General features: G+C 38.3%; 1 protein-coding gene across 2 annotated transcripts; it reads right to left on the bottom strand.

The window, feature by feature from the left end:
* Positions 1 to 1,300: 1,300 nt before the first annotated feature.
* LOC18446355 (proteinaceous RNase P 1, chloroplastic/mitochondrial) lies at positions 1,301 to 18,868 on the bottom strand. 2 transcript variants are annotated; one of them, XM_006856475.4, is made up of 8 exons: positions 18,746 to 18,868; positions 18,374 to 18,454; positions 6,661 to 7,865; positions 6,000 to 6,089; positions 5,678 to 5,859; positions 1,923 to 2,043; positions 1,717 to 1,785; positions 1,301 to 1,626 (listed from the first exon to the last, which is right to left on the bottom strand). In XM_006856475.4, exons 3-8 carry the CDS (start codon positions 7,762 to 7,764, stop codon positions 1,483 to 1,485), a joined length of 1,710 nt encoding a protein of 569 aa, XP_006856537.2. In that variant the 5' UTR covers positions 7,765 to 7,865; positions 18,374 to 18,454; positions 18,746 to 18,868; the 3' UTR covers positions 1,301 to 1,482. The 2 variants fall into 2 exon arrangements, with proteins under 2 accessions (XP_006856537.2, XP_020530573.1); XM_020674914.2 differs by lacking the exon at positions 18,374 to 18,454.
* Between the last annotated feature and the right edge of the window lie 3,301 nt (positions 18,869 to 22,169).

Raw genomic sequence — 22,169 nt, 5'->3', positions numbered from 1 at the left:
GTTTTTACGTGCATATGTTGAAGTCCTACTTTTGAGAGTGCATATTATATTTTAAATTTCTTTTCTTTTATAGACAAATGAATAAGCTCAAATATGGGGAATTGATTCTTCTCACAATCTCATATTTATTAATAAAAAGAAAAGGGCAAAAGAATACCCCCAAAATTTTGAAAGTTGAAGTACTTTGGAAAATTGTTTCTTCACGCGGACCACATTTCCACATATGCGACCGCATTTCCACATATGCGGTCCAGTTAAGCATCCATCTTAAAGATGGATGCAAGTAGGAGTTCCATCTAAAAAACAATGCTAACTATATGTTCAAATGTTTTCTTACAAGAATTACTATTTCTAGTTTTTAAAATTTAATTATTTTTTGATATTCATAATCTCCATGTTAGAGATCACATATCCTTAAAAATTAAGTCTTAAAATCCATCTCAAAAATAGATTTATTAATAGGCTCGCATTTCTACATATGCGGGCTTGGCTGCATAGAGGTAGGTTATTATGTATGCAAGATATTTGAGCTTAATCGGATATACAAAAACAAGAATAACATTAAAATATAATTTTTATAATCAACAAGGCCTTTGATATTTGGAAAAAGTTTATATAAGGTTGCAACCTTAAAATGTAGAATTAAAGATGCACCTCAAAAATCCATGAGAAAAAGTTGTTCTAATGTTGGAAAACCCTTTATTTAATCATCTTGACTTTGAGATGTATGAATATGAAAGAAAAAGCGATTTTAAGTCCCAAAAATAATACATCGTGCAATATATTATCTAGACCATCTATTTTCAATATTTTCAAATGTATATAAATCTACTCGATTTTAACTATTTTTAGAATTGAAAATTTTACAATCAAATATGAAAATAGATTTTCAAATAATCCTAATAATATTTTACACCAAAATTATATGTTCTGATAAAATTTGGAAGTGCACCTTCATTGGATTGTTTAAGGTTGCAGCCTTATAGAAACCAGACCCTTGATATTTTATACAAGTAGGTTATTATGTATGCGAGAAATTTGAGCTTAATCGGATATACAAAAGCAAGAATGAAATTAAGATACAATTTTTATAGTCAACAAAGGCCATTTTCCTAAGAGAATCCATGGAAATAAGGAAAAACTCTTTTTTCTGGCCGCACAGAACAAAGGCCGCATGATTTGACAAACTTCCCCATGACATGATAATGTTCCTCCATATAGAGATAGACCATCTGTATAATGCAACAAATACCATAGAACGTTTTCTTCTCCCTCTCAAATAAGACATGCTTCCCCAAACTCACAAAAATCGCTTAATACAGCTTTAAATTAAACGCCTAGGGCAATGAAAAGAAAGAAGCCACCCTCCTAAAAAAGGGGCAGTATAATCTTCCACTCCCAACTATCCATGCATCTCTCAATTTCCATATGATTGGCATGGAAAAAATAAATGCATGATAATTTACAATAAGAAGCAAAAAATTACTTGGGCTTCTCAATGGCTTCAAACCCTTCTGACCCATTTGCCTTGTTAAGATAAAGCCTGGTTGCACATAACCATTTCCTTGGTGTCTCAATATCATCTCCAACTAGTGTTGGTACGTGCCAACTGCCCCTCTCTGATTCCTACAAAGCCCCAAAATATACTCCCACTAAGTATCAATGAAAAATCAGAAAAGAAGGTGTATAATCATTACTGGAGTCTTGATGAAGTACCTGTATCACAATTGAATAAGGTGGTGGCATGTGAAACACTGGACCGTTCTTAGATACGGTTAGACGTACCTGCCAAAATCATTCATAACAAGCCCCTTAAACATAAGTTTGAATAAGTGCTCAATCGATACTTCATCAAATCATGCAGCTCGTGTCTTACGACAACTGAAATGAAGGTTTATGGAAAAATAGGGAGACAGGGTAACCTGATGTCTCTCCTTCCATCTTGGGAAAAAGCTAGTACCCAGTAGTTCAAACAAGTGATCTCTCATCTCGTCATTTGTAACCAATAAACATTTGAACCTGACAGCTGCATATAACCAATACCTGAACAATATGAAATTTTAGTTAAAGAAGGTGCAGATAGTCCAGTTAAAAATGATATCCACTGTTTTGAGATAACATGGAAAGATAGTAATGGGCTTTAAATAGAAGAAAACGAATTATTTACAGTCCATATGCTTCTAGAGAGTCTGTAATCAAATTTTTCTTTAATGTTGTTGGTAATTATGTTGCATTTACAAGGATTGGGGCCTTGGCTCAATCTGCATCAGAAGCCATAACATGCCGTCCAAGGTACAAGTCCCTGCCGAAGAATGCAAGAAAGTCTGGTGCAGCACAACGCTTTCTGCATCAGGAGCAATGTCACGACGTCCAAGGCACAAATCCCAGCTGATGTATGCAAGTATGGTGCAGCACAAGGGCTTCCAGTAGGTCTCCAATCCCAATACTATTACATGCTTTAACATCAATGTTCTTGAGGGAGGGACTTTCTAGTGGTGCGTTCTATTTTCTAACTTAACGCTCCCCAGAAGGTCATGCAAGGAATCTCATACTTTCCTCGAGATTGGTTAAAGAGCTACGTTAAACAAGTCAGTTGACAGTCTGGATAATTCCAGACAGTCTGCAGTAGAACATTCCCCACCATATTTCTCTGCCAAATCATAAAATCGAGGGATTCCATACTTCATACTGATTGATGAAAAGAACACGTGATCACAACAAAACAATCCAGGAATACAAAAGGGAATTGTTATCCAATCTCTCTCGCTCAGAAAAAGATTTTATTCTATGGCTAGTTTCCCAAAATTTTCAAGTATCCAACGTTGTTAGTTTCAAACATATTCAGATTAAAACCTGTAACTCTTCAAATTACCTCCATTTTTAGGCCTTTGAATGTCATTCTATGCAATGTTTAATTATAGATCAGTTAGGGTCCTGTTAAGTGAGAGAAAATGCTTGGAACACTTCCCATCATTCAAATTTCTTTCTAGACAAGTAGCCTGCTTACCAATATTTTCACTAGCCCAGTTCCATAAAGCCTACCCGCCTCTTACATAAGAATATTGTTGGGCTAGACTAGTGACGAAGAGGTCCACCACCTAAACTTTATTGATTTCCATAAAAAAATAAAAATATTCAGCACTCATGATCCCCTTGAAGGGTACAATCTCATACATCAAAAGAAATGAGTAACAAAATAAAATTAAGAGATATTTCTCTCCATTCTACCGCTTCTTCAAGTTGGGCTCCTCTTTTAGCCCATGTGTCTCCAACCATACTCGTCTCTCAAAAGACATGAACCAATTGCCATTCATTGAAATGTCCCAACATTTCTACCAAAATTCAGAGCACCAACTTCAGTCCCCAAGGTTGAGAATACTTGTCTAACACAATTGACCAATAATCCAGAGTTGCTCTCAATAACAAGCTTTCTGTTATTGATTTCAGAAGTTCAGGAACTATGCGCCACAATGCTTGAGAGTCAACCAATTACTCATATTTCCACAAGGGCTACTGAAGGCAGTCATGAAACCACCCATTGCATCTTGAATTACACCACTGTCTACCCGGTTTATTGATACTTAAACTCCTATATTTACTTTTACCTGCTCATGGGGAGGATAATTCCACAAATCCCCCCGACCATATGGACGAAGTTTATAGAATGGTATTACTAAAATTATTTACAGCAGTCCTGTATGGAAAATGAAACTTCCATTTAGAGACAGCAACCAATTCTTTTACAACGTTGATAAATATTCAATACAATCACTCCCATGGAGCTACAACACTTCACCAAATCCTTTAGTTCCCAGGCCTGTTTTGTTGATAATCAATTATGATCATTATTTGTTGGCCTTCATGTTTATCCATGTGACTCGTCTTGCTGTAATTTTCTAGTGATGGGAAAGCAAGAAAAAATATGAACAAGACACGACCTTACTTGTTTGAAGTCACACGCAACCCACTTACAGAAACACCACACAGAACATGGCTTAAAGTTGCCTAATCACCTGGATTCCAGCAGCAAAACAGAAGAAAAAGTCTCCTACATCACATTCATTAAGCTCTGGATTATATGCCAAGACATAGCTGATGAAGGCTACAGAATTTCTTCACCGAATCGAACCATAATTTTCTAACCAATTAAGGTTGGCAAGAGAGCACTCCATTAAAACCACCGCCTAATCTTGCTTATTATCAGGCTCACTTGCACAATAGACAGTAGACACAAACCCCAGCATCATATGGACTATAGTTATCAGAAACCTTCTTCGAGTATGTATCCAACAGAACTGCATTTTGAATAGAACTCACCTGCCAAGTTCCATACTTGGGAGTGGTACCATTCCTAAAGACAAATCACATTTTCAATCTTAAAAGGCTAAAATTATGGGATACATTTTTTCCCTTCAGGTTTACCATAAAAAATAAACAGCTACCCCTTTCTCTATGCGCTATGCTTCTCTACTAGGATTTCAGGATACATGTAAACCTTCTTCAAGTTCTTCTTCTTTTCTTTTCTTTTTTTCCCTTTTTTTGATAAAGGTTAGTTTTGCATTAGATATGTAAATAGAATACATAAACCTTCTTCATGTCACCATTCAATTTTCAAGAATGAACATGGTTCCCATGTTTATTCAAGCAAATGAATTAAATATTAAATATGGGCTAAAGCGCTCAATGTGGCCACTGGTCTGGCTGAGTTACTTAGGTATAGTCGACATGCCCAAGTTGGCTCCAAGCCGAAAAACCCCCCAAAAATTGGAAAACAAAATCCTTAAAATTGCTAAAAATAGGAAAGAATAAAGAAAATGATAAAACAATGGAAGAAATACATAAAAGATGAGAAAAATGTTTTCAGAAAGCAAAACAAAAGAATCATTTTCTCAGAAAAATAAAAAATAGAAAATAAGAAAAATATTAAAATCCACAAAATCATAAAAAGTTTATAAAAACTAATAGTCAGTCAAATTATAATTGATCTGACAAAGATCAAATCAATTGCAAATCCATTTTAAACATTTTTAATCAACTTTATATACCCCCGAGTTTGGGGGGACTTGGGCAACGCATCCTATCAAGCCTGAGTTATGCAGGCGAGTCGGAGATAGCTAGCCCGAGCAGTCAAACATTGGTTCCTGCTAATTCCTGCAATAACGGAGACGAGGTGTAATCGAGTTCAAGTCTAAGGTCTTCATTAAAGGGAATTAAGAGCCACCAACAAACATGCATATATGTGATCCCTTTTTATTGATAATACCAAACGTTGGAGACATGAAGCTAGTATAAATAAAACCGTAACATGAAGGCTTATATATGAGGATAACCTCTCTTTGACCAAAGAGTTCAAGTTTCCCAACTTTCAACAAGTTTTGAGGGCTAAACTTTACCACAAAAGAATTTCCTTAGATGCAATAAAATGTAACAACATTCTGATATGCAATAATCTTATAAATAAAGTTATTTAGAAAAAAAGCGGCATTCCTAGTTATTGCAAATTGATCAAAGATGATGCATGAATCGCTTACAAGAAACATTATATCAATGACATTTTCTAAATAGCATATTGTAATCAAAGATGAACAATGATCACTATCCCCTGCTGAAGTCATAGTTCATTTATTTTATTTTTTTGTGATAGTTAATTTTATATTTCAGTCAAAAATAAACTAACCAATCATCATTGGAACCCGGAGGTGTAGTATATAGTACACCGGCTTTCCGCCAACTCTCAATTAGCTTCTTATTGTTTGGACTATCTGCTGGACCACCCTTTACTCGCCGACCATGCAAAACAATAAGCGGCAGCTTCTTTGTTGGACTCATTTCACGCAACCTATTCACAATAGAATTCAGCTGCCATAGGAATGCCAATATCAGTCATGGGACCAAACATAATAGAAAAAAACCCATCCGCTATAATTACCATAAAAAGTGGAACTGTTTCCACCTAAGGCTGTCCTCATAGCAATATAAGAAAGCATATTTTTGCTGACCTGGAAGAAGCTGAAATTGTGTTGATCGTAAAGACCCACATTAGCACCATCTACAACGGCTTCAAATGGACCATTCTTTCCAAGCCAATCCTGAATAAGTTCCCCTAAAATTAGCTAATTACATGTTTCATTTTAATTGCTCCATAATTCTTAAACATTACAAAAGGACAATAGTTTCTAAGCATCTAATAATACGTGCCGAAGATAACCAGACAATGTATACATGGTTGGCATGAAATATGTAACCAAGGTCCCTGTTTTCAGGAGCTTACAGAAACAACAATATCCTTAATATGACTCCATGACTTTGTATAGGGACTGGAGATTAGCAATGCAATGCAAGTTAAAGTGTTTTCTGTGGCAGTTTTGTTCAAATAAAAAAATTTACCCTTATACAATACATATTATACTATTCGTCTTATTAAATCAATTAAAGAAAAAGAAGAAAAAAAAAAAAGAAGGAAAAGGAATCAACAATTGGTTTCTACATAAATCCAATCACAAACCCAAGTTATACATTCACAAAATAATTGTTACAACAAGGAAAAGAAAAAGAGGAAAGACAGAACAGATTCAAGTATGAAGCAAATGAAAGAGGCTACAAATAAAGCATATCCAAAAGCCCCAATCAAACAAATAAAGAAAAATTCAAGGAGCATACCTGAAAGCTAGCGAAGTTAGCCCTAACCTCCCTCTGCGAAGCAAGAACAGCAAGCGACTTCGCAAAATTCTCAGTCTCTACATTATTGATATCAATAGTAACAAGTTGTTCTCCACAAGAACCACAAACCCCTTTCTCACTCATATTCGTATCCTCCACCCTCCAACTCCCCTTCCCCAACCACCCTTGCCCATGCCACCCTCCCCCACCCTCTGCAATCCCTACCCTAACTTTCTCCTCGTCCCAAAGCTCATCACCTGCCTCCATTGCAGTTTCGCTCTCAAACCACTGGCGTAAAATCCCAGCCGTTGATTCCGAAACCTGCCTCACTAATACCCTGATCCTTTGCAGGAGCTCGTAAACCCTGTCCCCTCTTTTGGCCTTAGCACTCAGCTCCAAAAGTGCAGCGAGCTCTGGCTCCTCAGGTTGAACCCCTGATGAAATAATATGGGCATCGACCGCATAGGCCTTCTCAACCTCCATCTTTTTGTAGAAGGTGAAGAGAGCAGGGCCATAGGATCGAAGCCTTGGTGGGATTCCAGCCATGGCCATCTGCTTCACCAAATCGAAGGCCATGTCTCCATCTTCTTTAGCAGCAGCGAGACGAGCAGCTGAAGTAAAAGTTGCTTCATTTGGGATGATATTGTCTTTCATCATTCGCTGGTAAATCTGAAAACCTTTCTCTAGGGTTTCTGGGGTAGAGGAAGGGGAAGAGCAAACATAGAGGAGTACATTGTAGTGATGGAGAGAGAGGGATATACCCTTTTCTAGGGCATCATCATAGAGTCGAATGGCTTCAACTGCATCCCCATGCTTCGAGCACATGTCAAGGCCAAAGCGAAGGAGGCCTTCAGGGCTTTCGCGCTTCGCTTTCTTCTTCCTGGTTTGGGTTTCTTGGGGTTGTGGTGTTGGAGTTTGAGGGGTTGGGGCTTTCATGGCCCTTGTAGAGAGAGAAATGGAGGAGAAAGAGGGAAGAGGCTTGGGTGGAGGAAAGAGAAAGTGGGAGGAGGGAAGGAAGGATCTCAAAAGTGTTGTGGATGAGGAAAGGGGAAGGGATTTGAAGAGAAGAGCGACGAGAGAGGAGGGGAGAGAGGAAGCCAGCATTGCTGGCTCAAAGCCAGGCTGAGCAACTTACATACGGGGTGCGTTTCATAACTTTCTCTGCAGTTTCCCTGGGATTCTCCCTGCTATTGACTTCCTAAAATCTGGGAGAAAGCGAAAATTAGTAGCCTGAAAGCTAGGAACCATGTTTGATAACTATGGTGTTGCTATTTTTGCCTTTTCGGTACTGTTGTTATTGGGAAAGCACGAAACAGCATGTTTTAACCGTTTATTATGAATTTCCACGATTTAATGCGAGTAGGTAATTTTTTTAATAAGATTTTTTTGCTACTACCTATCTAATGCATTTCTTACAATGCATGGTTAAGATTGAAATTTAATCTCACATCTATGTAACTTAAGAAATAGCCTGAATAAAATTGCAACAAGTATAAGGAACTAGAGAGGTGGTGTTAATCACGCAGAATTCTTAAGCCAAGTGAAACCAAAAGTAAGTTCCCAATCACAATACTTCTACAATTTTTTATGTTATGAGAAATCAACGAGCAAGAGACATGAAAAAAGAATGTAGAGACTAAAAGAATTAAATTGCCTATAAATATTACAAAGAGAGAAAAATAACAGTTATATGAACCGAGAGGGTTAAAATCAGAAAAGTATCACTAATAGTTTACTATAAGAACAACATCAATATATTGTATAGCTAGATATACTAATCTCAAAACTCTAAATGCTTGGTATACAAGCCTAACACAGCATTGTGTGCACTGCATAATATGTACTAATAAAGTGCAAATTTCAAAACCAGAATGTGAGAAATCAACATGCCACAACATCTGAAGCAGAAACTAAACTTAAACAAACAGGTAAAATAGTTCAAACTTACAACTTCCAAACTAAATTATATGACAAACATCCCAATTCAATCTAGAATCATCTTGTCACATACAAAATGAAGGAAACACAGTTAAAAATTTTATTAACCCGGTGAGAGATAATGCCATTTCAACAACAACATAACAAAATTAAACCCCAGACTTTGGCATCAGTAACCGGAAAACCCAAGATTATATCACTCTGCAAAGGATATGCCTCCATAAATTTCAACCCAATGAATACAAAAACCAAATAACAGAAAATCCCTAAATTATATAAGCAAATGACAATAAAATAGAACCCAATTTTATAGAAATCAAATCCTACTGCATAATACAACCTCCAAAATAAGCTTTCATCAATAAATAAAAATAAAAAGAATAAAAGAATACATGGATTATTAACTCATAAAACCAAATGAAAACTAGTTCAATGACACACAACAAAAACAACGTCAACAACAATAGCAACAATGATCAATTAATCAAACACCCGAAGGCCAAAAAAATTTACATAATCGACACAAAATCAAATTAATCAAACTCTCGAGCCCCAAATAGTACTTCTCAATAAACCGAAAACCCACATCAAAACTTCAGACAAACTAGAAAAATAAAACATAAATAATAAATAAATAAACTCGGTGAATATGGGGTTTTCTTCTTTGTGCATAACCAGGAAAAAAAAAGAAAGAAACAAAAAATCAAATAAAAAAGCTCTCTGTAGATTTTTCTTTGAGAGAAAGGTTGATTGTATTAATAAAATAAATGAATTTACATTTATAGCTAATCCTAAAGACGGCAGTCCCACATATTGAGTGCTCAGACAACATTTGTTGAGATAGTAAGAATAGAGAAGAGCAAAGGGAGATATACAAGAAGAGGGGTTGGGCAGAGCCTTGCATGAGTGCAAAAGGTACAAAGCCCTAGCACTGAAGCTAAAGCAGAGAACCTTGAGGCGTATGACTTGAAGCTCGAATTGCGTGGGCAGTCCAAGTCAAAAGAACAGCGTCGGCAAACTTGAGAGAGTCGGGTAGGGGCTTCTGCTAGAGGATGGAAATTCTGCGGTCGAGGTGACTGCAACCCAACTGGCAACATACTGTGAAAAAAATCTTGTAGTTCTATGAAAAGAGAACTGGGGAGCCGAGCGGGAAGAGATTGAGGGCAGGAGGAGGGGTGAAGAGGTGATCAAAGTTGAGGTATTAGAGGGGAGAATAGCGAGAAAAAAGAGAAATCGAGGCCCCTGAGAAGTTGGCGTGGTTCAGAGAATCAGGAGAACCAAGAAACTCTTCTATTGTTTTCCTTTTTTTCTTTTTTCCCATTCCTTCCTCTTTTTCCGTCTTCTCGCGAAGTCCTCTAAACCAATCAATTCTCCCCAATAAAATGTTTTTTTTTCCTTCCCTCCTTTCCCAAATCCTATTTTCCTCTTTCCTGATTTTTCGTAACAGTTGACACCTCCCAAGTTTATCATTTATCCGTTCCCTCGAGTAGAGAAGAAACTCCATAAAAGGGGTGCGAGCACGGAGAGGTAAGGGTAGGAGAAGTGGAAAGATTAGAGATGGGGAGGGTGAGAAGAGAAGAGGTATGAAGGGAGAGGTTTTAAAGGGGAAAAGCAGTGGATTTAGAGGAAGAAAGAGAGTGAGCAGACGAGAGCTTAGAAAAATAACTAGGAGAGAGGGAGATGGGTTGGCGAGTAAGGAGGTAGGTGGTTTAAAGAGGGGTTAAGGATAGAAGGAGAAGGTGAGAAGTAGAGAGGTTAGGGTTGAAGTGATGCGTATCGGGTATTTAGTCGTTGAGCATTGAGACCAGTCCAGGGATTGAACGCTGGATGGCGTGAGGCATGAGGGCTAGATGGAGATCTTCCTCTCTCTGAGTATGCCTGAGGTCATATGCCAACGGTGGTGGGCTTATGCAAGTTGATATTAGGGCCAAGGGAATAGGAATGAAAGCAAAGCCAAGCTGAGAAGCCAGTATCGTTTCTGCAAAGGTAGAATCCTACTATGGCTAATGAACTATGAGTAGGTCAAGATGGTAGAAGGTCCTGCTAGAGTTCCTATGCCCGAGGGGCCTGGACTACCGAAGGAGGACCCATCTATGTTGAGTTTGAGGAAACCTTGGGGGGGTTTCCAGAGAGGTTTAGGTCTGTGCGTTTGGACTGCTAGGTGTAAAAGGCTATCCTAGTTTAAGGAAGTGAGAAATCTGCATGGTGGCAATGATGGGGATGGAGTTCGCCCAGTATGAGATCACTGCAGCAACAGAGTAAAAAACAAACTCCAAAAAAGAGCTGCGACAACAAGATGCTAGAGTTTTTTCCCTTGCTTTGAAAAAGATGGTGCAAAGTATATTTCAAAAAGTTGGGTTAGCTTAGTAACCCCTTGTAACCTGAAGAGCTTAAGGAGAGAAGACCAGAGATTCTCTGACACTTAACAATGAATAAAAAAGTGGGGAATTGTCTCCTCTTCTTGGAGGCAAAGATGCAGAGATTAGGGAATGAAAAACCCCTTTTTTGAGTTGGTTTAAGGTGAGGATTTTACCTTGTAAGAGTATCCAAATGAAAGCCTAGATTTTGTGAGGAATGGGTAAGAGACCAAGAGAGGTTGAGAAGGGGTTTAGGATTGGGATTGGGATTGGGAATGAGAGAGGAGTAAAATGACGATACTAAAAAGGAGCCTGAGGGAGCTGGGGACCATCTCATGGAGTCAGGTCGAGATAGGGTGCCAAACGATCTTCCTAAGGTTTGCAACAGAGAGATTAGGGCTATGGATTCTTGCTCGTTTAGATTACATCTGAAGATGGGAGTCCAGAATAGAGATGTGCTTGAGAAGGCCACATAATCCACAACTAGAGCCACTTGATTCCTAGCTATAAGGAATAGAAAGGGGAAGGCTACAGAAAGAGGAGAAGATCCTAACCAAATGTTTGTCCAGAAGTGATTTCTAAGGCCATCTCCTAATCTGTACCTAATTCTCTTGGTGAAATCTAACGTCCTGAAGATTTGTGTAGAGGAGATCTAAGGAGCCAATCATTCCCATTGAAGCCATATTTAGCTTGAATAACTTCTTTCCAAAGGAAGGGGTGGGGGGAAGAGAATTTCCACCACCATTTCCTGAGGAGAGCTTGGAGAATTATTTTGAGATTTTTTATTCCTAGGCCTCTGAATTTCTTAGGGTTACAAACTAGATCCCAGGCCACTAAGTGTATTCTCATGGTGTCCTCTACCCTTGACCAAAGGAAATCTCTCATGAGCTTTTCCAATTTTTTGATGACCAAAATGGGGATTTGGAATAGAGACATGAAATCTCTCATGAGCTTTTCTCATGAGCTAGGGTTGCTCGAATGAGGGTGATTCTTCCTCCAAATGATAGGTATCTGCCTTTCCAAGTGAATCTCTCTATAAGATTACCCCACATTTTTTTCTTAGGTTTGCTTATGCATAATGGGAGACCTAGGTATGAAGATGGTATGGTTTATGTGGCACAGCCTAGGCGAGAGGCCAGGGTATGAAGAATAGCGTCATCAACATGGATGCCCATCATTTTGGTCTTTGAAAGATTGACTTTCATACCAGTGAGGAATCCAAAGGTTCTCAAGAATCGCCAAAGACAATCGACTTGGTAGGGATTAGCATCACAAAAGATGCGAGTATCATATGCATAAAGAAGGTGGGAGATAGTTGGACCTAAAGGGAAGTCCAGAAGCCCGTGAGGGATTCAGAGTCATAGAGTCTAGAAATTGCCTGACTGAACAATTCCACTATAAAGGTGAAGAGGAAGGGTGAGAGGGGGTCTCCCTGCCGAAGGCCTCTATGCGCCCGAAAGAAACCTTCTGGGTATCCATTAATGAGAATGGAGATCAATGTTTTAAAATGCAGGATACAACCCTGATGCAGTGGGGGGCCGATGTGGCCCGGATGCAGGTGCATCGTGAAGATGCGGTCAATAAATGTAAAAAAATTCTAAAACATTTTAAAAATTTAGTTAATGCATAAAAAAAGGTGATATATGTGATAGTAGGTATTTTAGTTTAATGATTAACTTCAAAACTATTAGTTGTCAGAAATTATGTATCCAGTTATCCACCCATATAAGTATTTCCATAGAGCAAGCATATCACACAATTTCTATCTTTGGGATTTTTTAGTTTAGCATATTTTCAAGCCGGATCCTTATTACTAGAAGATTGGGAAGAAGACATTGCCAAAAAAATATGTATAATAGTAATATTGTACAAGAAGGAAAAAAAATTTAACGACTTTGTGAAGTACTGCTCGATTTCTTCACGACCTCTGAAACCCCCGATTTCTTATCACAAATTCACCCTAACATCTCCAAATCAACAATTAAAGGCATCCAATGAACATCCAAGTATCAAACAACTGCCAAATCGAAGATTTTGATGAAAAACAAGATTCCGCCTAAATTTGTTTTACCTCGATTTGATGGAAAATCTTCGTTTAGGGCCCCTAATAGCCCCCCAAACAGTTTTCCTAACATTTGGATGGTCAAGAAGACCATTTTTCTCCTCCCCGAGGGACAAAACAAAAAAAAAATTCGACAGACACTGTAGCAGTGGGATGCAGTGCGATACGGCCTATGCGGGATGTGGCTACGATGCGGCTTGATGCGGCTGCATCTGTCAAAAGCGCATATGAGCCTGTTTCTAATGCGGATGCAAGCGCATCCGCATGATGTGGCCGCGTATGTGGCGATGCGGACGCATTTTAAAACACTGATGGAGATTGAGGGATTTGAGGTGCATTCAGAGATCCATTTTCTCCAAGTTGAACCAAAACACATTTTAGTTTGGATGGAATCAAGGATATCCCAATCTACCCTATCATAGGCCTTTTCCCAATCTAATTTGATGATGAGACCTTGCTGACCTAAGAGAGATTGAGGGTGGATGGCCTCAGGGGCTGTTAGGGCTCCATCTAGGATTTGTCTGTTAGCTACAAAGGTTGATTGGGAAGGAGAAATGATGGGGGAAAGAGTATGTTGAAGCCGTGTAGCTAACACTTTGGCTAAGATTTTATAAGAGTTAAGAAGATTGATAGGGCGGAAGTCCTTCATCCTATGGGCTCCCTCTACTTTGGGAATCAAAGCTAAAAAGGTACATTTGTGAGCTGAATTTAGCCTACCTCTCAAAAAGAATTCATGAAAAAAAGCTAGGAGTTCCTGGGAGGTAACTTCCCAGAGGTTTTAAAATAATGCTATGGGGAATCCATCATGTCCAAGGGCTTTGTATTTTGGAAGATCAAAGGCAGCCTTCCTAATCTCTTCAAAAGTGAAAGGCCCCTCTAAATGTAACGAAGCTTCAGGGGAAATAGTTTTGAAAGTTATGTTTCCTAGGCTAGGGCGACGATGGTTGGGCTGGGAAAACAGGTTTGAGAAGAATCTAATGAAAAGCCGGCTCATATGGCAGGGATCAGTGAAGGTTTGAGGGCCAACTTTAATTTGTGTTATTGCATTTCCTCTTCATCTAGAACTGGTCGTCTTGTGGAAGAAGGCAGTATTTCGGTCTCCCTGTTTGAGCAATTTGATCTCTGGTACCAATAAGTATCCTCTTGTTCTAAGGTTTGAGCGATGTCTATTTTGGCTTGGATTCTACTATGTCTTTTTAAGGTAGTAAGGGGCCTTGTTTCTTCCATCTGGTCCACTTCTGAGATTAAGGTTGGATAATCTCTAATCCGGGTTCTAAAGTTTGAGGGGAGATCCCTACTCCATTGTTTAAGTGCTGCTTTAAGGTTTTGGAGTTTACAAGTGAGCCTGAACCCAACCCACCCTATTACATTGGTGGAGGACCATATTGAAGCAAGCAGTGGCACAAAGGTTGGTTCCTCGAGTCAATGCAATTCAAACCTAAGAGGTTTATTGGTGCAAGGAGTGGGATTGGTAGCTAGAAAGATAGGTTTATGGCCAGAAGTTGCTTTTGTGAGAGCTCGAGAAGTGGTGCCAGGGAACATGGTTTCCCACTGTTGATTGACTAAGAATTTGTCTAAGTTAGACATGATAGGGGTAGGGGCATGGTTTGATCAGGTGAAGGAGGCGCCTAAAAGGGGAATGTCGATGAGGGGTATGGTTTCTATAAAGTTTGAGAACGCCCTCATCGAGGCACTAATACTCCCTCCATTGGATTTTTCATGTGGCCATCTCACTATGTTAAAATCGTCAGCCAACAGTCAAGGGATGTTGTGAGGAGGGGCTAATGAGGAAAGTTCTAAACCAAAGAGATGGTTTGAGGGTTGAGCTATTTGGGCCGTGGATAAAAGTGGTAAAAAAGAGCAAGTTATCTACAATGCGGTTAAAGGATACAGATACGGAGTAGTCAATAACTTGTGCCGATGTGCCTTAGAGAATACCTGGGTTCCAACTACCCAAATACCCCCCCCCCCTCCCCTCGAGGCCCTTGGGAGTCTTTGGCCTCCCAAACACAGGGGTTACAGCCTGAAATAGACCTAATTTGAGATAGGTCCAAGGAAGGAAGCTTTGTCTCAAAAAGAGCTAGGATGGTCAAGTTAAAAGTACCCAACTATGGATCGGACAACACTTCTTTTGGTGAGGCTGCCGAGGCCCCTGATGTTCTAGCAAAGAACCTTCATCGAGGGGAGTTTGGGTGGCAAGAGGATTTCCTAGAAACTTTCCTCCTAATGGGCCTAGCAGTAAGAATAGAAGATAAGGAAGATGGTTGAACTAAGATCCGAGGGGTGTGATAGTTCACCCTAGAGTGAAGCTTAACTAGCTCTCTAGAACTTCTACTTCTACGAGGTGAAAATAGTACATGCAAGTCACCAGTATTGGCCTTGAATTGGTTGGTGAGAAGATCTATTTCTCCTGAAAAGGTGAGGCCTGCTTCAGTGATCGTATCAATTAGAAGAGGAGCACCTCTGTCATTTCCAGTTCCTGGGAGTCTAGAGAAACTGAAGATTGGATGTCGGAATTGAAATCAGACCCTTGATAAGAATTAAGGGTAGTTGACAGGAACTGGGCAAGGAAAGAAGGATATAAGTATGGGTTGTGAATTAAGGGAGGTTCAGTTGTTGGGGGGGGGGGGGGGGGGGGGAGGGTTGGTGAGGTGAAGGTGACGAGGGGAAGAAATAGTTGAGAGGGGAAATGTCGGGTGGAAGGCGAACTCCGGTCTGTTGGGCTGCATTTAAGGCAAGCCTCATTTCTAAGGGCTTAGGTATTAACTCATCAAGGTTGGAGTGTTGTACCCCGGTTCCAAGCAGGTTTGGAGGTGGTAGATAACCTGCTGGAAGAAGAGGGGTTGATTGGAGTAGGCTCTGAAAAGACGAAAGTAGGCGAGGTATAGGTTGAATCTAAATGTGGGGGTGGAAATCCAGCGCAGAAAGCATAGGACGGGGTGTAGGTTAGGATTGGAGATGGGTGGGAAGGCAAAGGTAAGAGAGGAGGTTGAGAGGGGGAGGGGGGTTGTGGTGGACTGACATCAAAGCCACCCCAGGTAAGAAGGTTTATGTTTCTGTTGGCGTGTCATATTAGGAGAAGAGGAGCAGGTTAGGGCTTCCTCAAGGAGAGGTTGTAAATGGAAGGCTGTGGATAGGGGCAGTGGAAAGAAGTTTGGAGAATGAGGAGATTGGGGTAGAGGCGTATAAGCGAAGACAACCATAGCCGAGCTGTCTTGGTGGGGGGTGAAGGGATGATGGTCGCCATTGAAGATAGGCATTGAATTTTGGGAGTTGTGAGAATTTGAAAGAGAAGTGTGAAAGGAAGGAGAGGGAGGTGGGAGAAGATAGTGTTTAAGGGGGGGGTCAAGGGAGAGTGCACAGGGTCTGGTGTGGAACCCTTCCAGGTGTCTCTTGGGAAAGAGGTGGCTGGGTAGAGTGGGCTAGGGTTAACCTTGTTTGAGCTTTAATCGAAAAAAAAAAAAGTTAAATATTATCGTTTTCGAGCTCTAACAAAAATAAAAAAAAAAAGACTATGTAGCTTTCTCTGAACTCTTAGCTTGCAGCAATGGGGGCGATGAGGGGAATAGACCTGAGGTGAGGAGGATAGGAGTTGCTCAAAGGTTGAGCTTCATCGGGGCGAGTGGAAATGGATGGTTGAGTTGCTAGGGTTTTGAGTGAGAAAGGGTTAGAGGGATGGATGGTTGAGTTGCTAGAAATTTTTTTCTCAGAGGGGTGATGACTTCAGAGAAGTAGTGAACTAGGGTCCTTGTGTCCTTTATAACCCCAATGCGTTTTTGCATGTCACAACTTTTTTGCTCGTTAACTTTCCGTGGAAGTTGCAGAGCGAGGGTACCCATGTCCCGCAACTTTCCCGACCGAAACAATGTTTTGGGGAATATGGCAGTTCTGACTTTTCACCTTTTTACTGTTATAGTATAGGAGAAAGTCGAGGACTTTCCAAGTGCGTTTGACAACTTTCTCTGTAGTTTCCCTAGGAATCTCTCTGTTGCTAACTTTCATGGAATCTAGGAAGAAAGTGAAAATTAGTAGCCAGAAAGCTGGGAACCCCATTTGATAAACTGTGGTGCTGTTATTTTCACCTGTTTGGTGGTGGAAAAGCAAGAAACAACCTGTTTTAACTGTTCATTGTGTGTTTTAGTGATTTGAACCGCAAAATGTATTTTTTGAATAAGATTATCTTGCTACAATCCATCTAATGCATTTCTTACAGTGTATGGTTAAGATTGAAATTTAATCTCATATCTATGTAACTTAAGAGAGAATAACTCTCAATAAAAAAAATCAAATTTCAACCACACAAGTATACCAGAAAAGATAAGTACATAACCATATCAAAAGTTCACCACGAAAGTCTTATGAAACTCGAGGCATGACGATATTCTATTACAACTAGAGGCAAAAGATATGAACATATATGGAGAACAGTAGAACTTTGTACAATTCCTTTGTACAATTCCATGTAATCCATTATGAATCCTTCCATGAAAATACTTGCATGAAAACATCCATTCAAATAAATTATGGATCCTTCTAATACTTTTAGGCCAAAACTTTCATAAATGCATATCTTATAAAATGTAATGGTTGAGAGATAAGTTTGTTCTTATATTGTGCAATGTTCATTGAACATTTAAATCCCAAAAAACAGGTAAAGCATATCGACAACTGGAAGCGAAACACCGACTCTAATCCAAAGAATAAAATTAACACAACAATTTCTCCTAGAAAACCAAACGAAAGGAGAACAAATTTCAATCGAATCACTCATTTGAACCACAGAGTCCACCCATAGCAATTCTACATAACAATATCAATAACTCGCAACAAAAATTATGGAACAAAATAATTGTTGATCAACTTATCCATGGCAGAAATTTCAAAAGAAGTGCATAAGAAAAAATGAGCAATAATGATGAATAAATCATTGATAAACTGAATCAAATACCTATAGAAGAATCCTAAGATGTGAAAAATTACAGAAATAGCAAAGCAATCAAACAATAAATAGATGAATAACAGATCAGCGAGGTTTCCAACTATTAGCAGATCATGAAAAACCAGAATCAGAATACACCAAAACATGATCAAATGCGACCTCAAAAACACATTAAAAAAAGAATGGCAACTGAAACGAGGCAAATGAACAGCACCTCAAAAGAGGCAAAAAGAATCGCAACTCACATTACAGTGCAAAAAAAAAAAAAAAACAAATATGAACAAGACCATTCATGCCATTCATGAATGAACGGCATTCCATTCAATACAATAGTTAACTTACTTCAAAAGAAACATGCCATTCATGGTAAAAATACAGAAAATTTAAAGAAAATAAATAAGAAACTAGACAACAAACCTGTGAATGATTCGTCAGTTAAATGAGTAGAATAAACCAATTGACCCTGTTGAAGTTGGGTATTGATATTCCCTATAATCTCTTTAACAGATAAACCGTATATTAGATTAGGATACTCTCTAATGCCAAAAACATAGTTAACAGAAAAACCAGGTTAAACTTCTAGAGAGAGATCAATGAAACCTCTAACCACAATGTCGAGAGAGACCAAGATCATCTCCAAGTTCAAGAGAGAGACTCAAACCCATTTGAAGATTCAATAATATCCAGAGACAACACAAAATGAGGTTGAGCAAAGCCCGTCTCAGAAATTGTAGAGAGAAACGAAGACACCAATCCCAGAGAGAAAGAGGGAGATATTGATGAGCATACCTGCTATCCACCGTCCGGAGTGAGATAGTAGAGTTCCTGGATGGCGACAGCGACAAGGAGACAGTGAACTTTGGGCGAGGAGGAGAGAAGTTGCAGGCTATGGTTCTCTGTGGGCCGAGCAGCAATGAATGGTTGAGAATCTCTGAATATGTAGATGGACGATTTGGATCAATTGATGGGCGGGACCCGGTCTTAAAAAAATTCAAAAATTTACTAAGCATCGTTATAAATATTTGTTTTGGGATTATACAATGGGAAAAATTTATATAGAGCCCCGGCTCTAAACGATCAAATTAGTGCTTACCTCAAAATTTTCATTAGAAGAAGTTGTTTTGATGCCAAATATCTTCAAATTGATCATCTCAACATCAAGATGCATGAACAAGAGAAAAAAATAAATTTCAAGATTTGAAAATAGTATATTTTGTCACGTATTTTTGGACGGTGAATTTTCAAAATTTTCAAGTTTTTATAGATCTATCAATCTACACTAATTTTCAAGTTTTCATAGATCTATCAATCTACACTTTTTTTGAATATTTAAACTTTATAAATAAAAATTAAAATATATTTTAAGACTATTGCAATGATTTTTAGTATTGAAACGACATTTCTCGACACTAATTGAAGATAGGCTCTAATTTGATTGTTTAGAGCCTAGGCTCTATACAAACCGCCACCCTTATAAAACATTTATTTTTAGGGTGCGGTTTGTATAGAGCCAGGTCCTGAACAATCAAATTAGAACCCACCTTCAAATAGTATCGAGAAATAATGTTTCAATACTAGAAATCTTTGTGATAGTCTTAAAATATATATATATTTTTTTTAATTATAAAATTTAAAGCTTTAAAAATAATATAGATCAAGTAGACATGAAAACTTGAAAATCTTAAAAATTGACGGTCCAAAAATGTGTTTTAAGATGCACTATTTTCATAACTCGAAATTATATTTCCTCTCGTGTCCATGCATCTTGACGTCGAGATAATCAATTTGATGATATTTGAGCATCAAAACAACATCTTCTAGTGAAATTTTAGAGGTGTGCTCTAATTTAATTGTTTAGAGCCTCGGCTCTATATAAACATCTTCCTTATTTTATTGCAAATAGGTCACAATTAGACCTTGATGTTAAATATCAAATTAGATGGCCTACGTCATGTTACAAAGTTCAAAAGAAATTCTTTTGAAATTTGAGTTTAGACAATTACACAATCTCAGCCAGCCAATTTGAAACTTAACGGACAAGAGTAATTGTGATTTTCTTGTAGCAAAGGTAAATAGTTGCTTTGTATAGTTTTTTAATTTTATTGGGTTTTCAAGAAACAAATAAAAATAGCGTATTAAGAATTTTCATTATTTCCTAAAAAATACGTAAATATTGATACTTATTTTCCTGTTTTAATGTTGGTTGACCGTTACATTCACATTATAGAAAAAATTTATATATATATATATATATATATATATATATATATATGATCATCATCGATATGAATACATGATCCAAAATGGAGCACACAATTGTAAAATACAACTTAGCACCAAAAAAAATTACAGTGTTGTTCTTCCTCTTCTACACACTCATAAGGCCTTTAAAGGCCACATAAACCCAACAAAGGAGGTAGAAAGAGATGAGAGAATATACAATTTTGATGCCACCCTATCCCAACCAACCGAGCCCTAGCAGATTTGGGTATAGTTAATTAGCTATTAAGGAGGATGACTTGTAGATTGACCGTCTCAATGAATTGTCTCACCAATTCAATGAGTGGAGATACTTTTATTATAGTGCAACATAAACTTAGTGGAGTGTGGTCCCTCAAGGACCATACTAAGCGAATGATGTTTTCTTATACCGGACTGTGTTTATCGATCTAGGTCAGTCGGTTGGAAAACCTAAGGTACCTGGGCATAAAGAATTTACCGATGAGAGTTTTGAGTTAGCCCTTGATGAGGTTGGAGCTTATTCCTAGATGAGTGAGTCGAGGGACTATGTGACCCTTGTGTGTGATGGTAGGCCTACTGAGACGGGGGTAAAAACCTCATCCATGTTCCATCACACGTCATGCATATTGATAGATTGTTCGAAAAAGCCAGATATCCACATTTGGGTGAAGCGTATGCATGTGTGAGAGATACCCCTATGCGCCATAGAGTTGTGGTCGCATCAGGTCGTGGTGACATTGACTCGTCTCTAGGGGAGGACCTGTACTCCATAGACTGGGATTGTGACCCCTTGATTCATCGACCTGACTTTGGTGACCCGCTAATGAGCCCCTGCTTAAATTATGGGTCATGGAAAACATTGGGTCGGTTCGATAAAGCTAGTGAGGTCTATAATCCACAATTGAAGGTGAAGTACCCCATTATTACAGATTGGATTCCTAAAACCATATAGATCCTTTTCCCATCATATTAATTTAATTGTGTTCATTTTATTATTGAAATGATTTTAGTTTTATTATTTGAATTTTATGAATCTCTTAATATTTTATTTGTGATTTTTGGTCTTATAAAAATATAGTTATTGTTCTTACAAAGTTATAAAAATTCAAATATATATGTGAAATTGTTTTATTCAATTTTAAAAAATATATATTTTTATAAAAATTCCATGGGGGCCCATAGTGCACATGGGCCCACCATGTGGCATGTGAGTGGGGGCTCACACATGCCACATAAGGGTGGCACGCCCCACCCTTTTGGATGCTCTTTGATTGGATTTGTTTTTAAGTTGTTTAATGTTGGAAATAGCATCTTATGTCATGTAGTCATACCTTGGAAAGGAAATAATGACTATGACTTATTTTGTATTTTGGCAAGTTTGTTTTAAAAATATATGATCAATTTGAATAGATAGTAAATATTGACCTTATCTTGTTCATATTTGGTAGTATTTATTTACTTGATATTTGTTGATATATTCTTATAGAATATGTGACATGGATCATGCAATTTTATGGAATGCATGATATTTATTTTATTTAAATATATTGATAGGAAAATGGTTTAAGGAAAGAAGGATAATGGTTCAAGCACCTTCCATAATGTTGATGGCCGATCTATGGCATGGATGGCTCAAATTTCTCACCCCACAAGTCACCTTAATCAACAGTCTAGATTCAATCTCATGAAAGAGACAAACTATGGGAAAACCCTAATAAACCCTAAACCTAATTATTCACTATAAATAGGGGTGCTCTCTCCCAATCTCTACATAACCTCTCTCTCTCCTAGAGGAGCACGCCCCACTCTCTCTCTTCCATATTTCTGTCTCTAAATTTTCTCTTTTCAAAAACCTTAAGTAGTACTCTCTCTCTCATCTCTAGACCTAAGTTAATTTTAAGGGTTGGAAAAATTAGAGGGGGGCCTAAGTCAATTTTTTGGGTTAAGGCTTAGTAGATATTTTAACGGGTGG

This window comes from Amborella trichopoda, chromosome 13 (assembly GCF_054954075.1).
Source record: "Amborella trichopoda isolate Santa Cruz 75 chromosome 13, AtrichopodaSantaCruz75HAP2 v2.0, whole genome shotgun sequence".
NCBI classification, from domain to species: Eukaryota; Viridiplantae; Streptophyta; class Magnoliopsida; order Amborellales; family Amborellaceae; genus Amborella; species Amborella trichopoda.
Note: the sequence above shows the minus strand (reverse complement) of the source record. Positions and strands in the feature narration are given on the sequence as shown.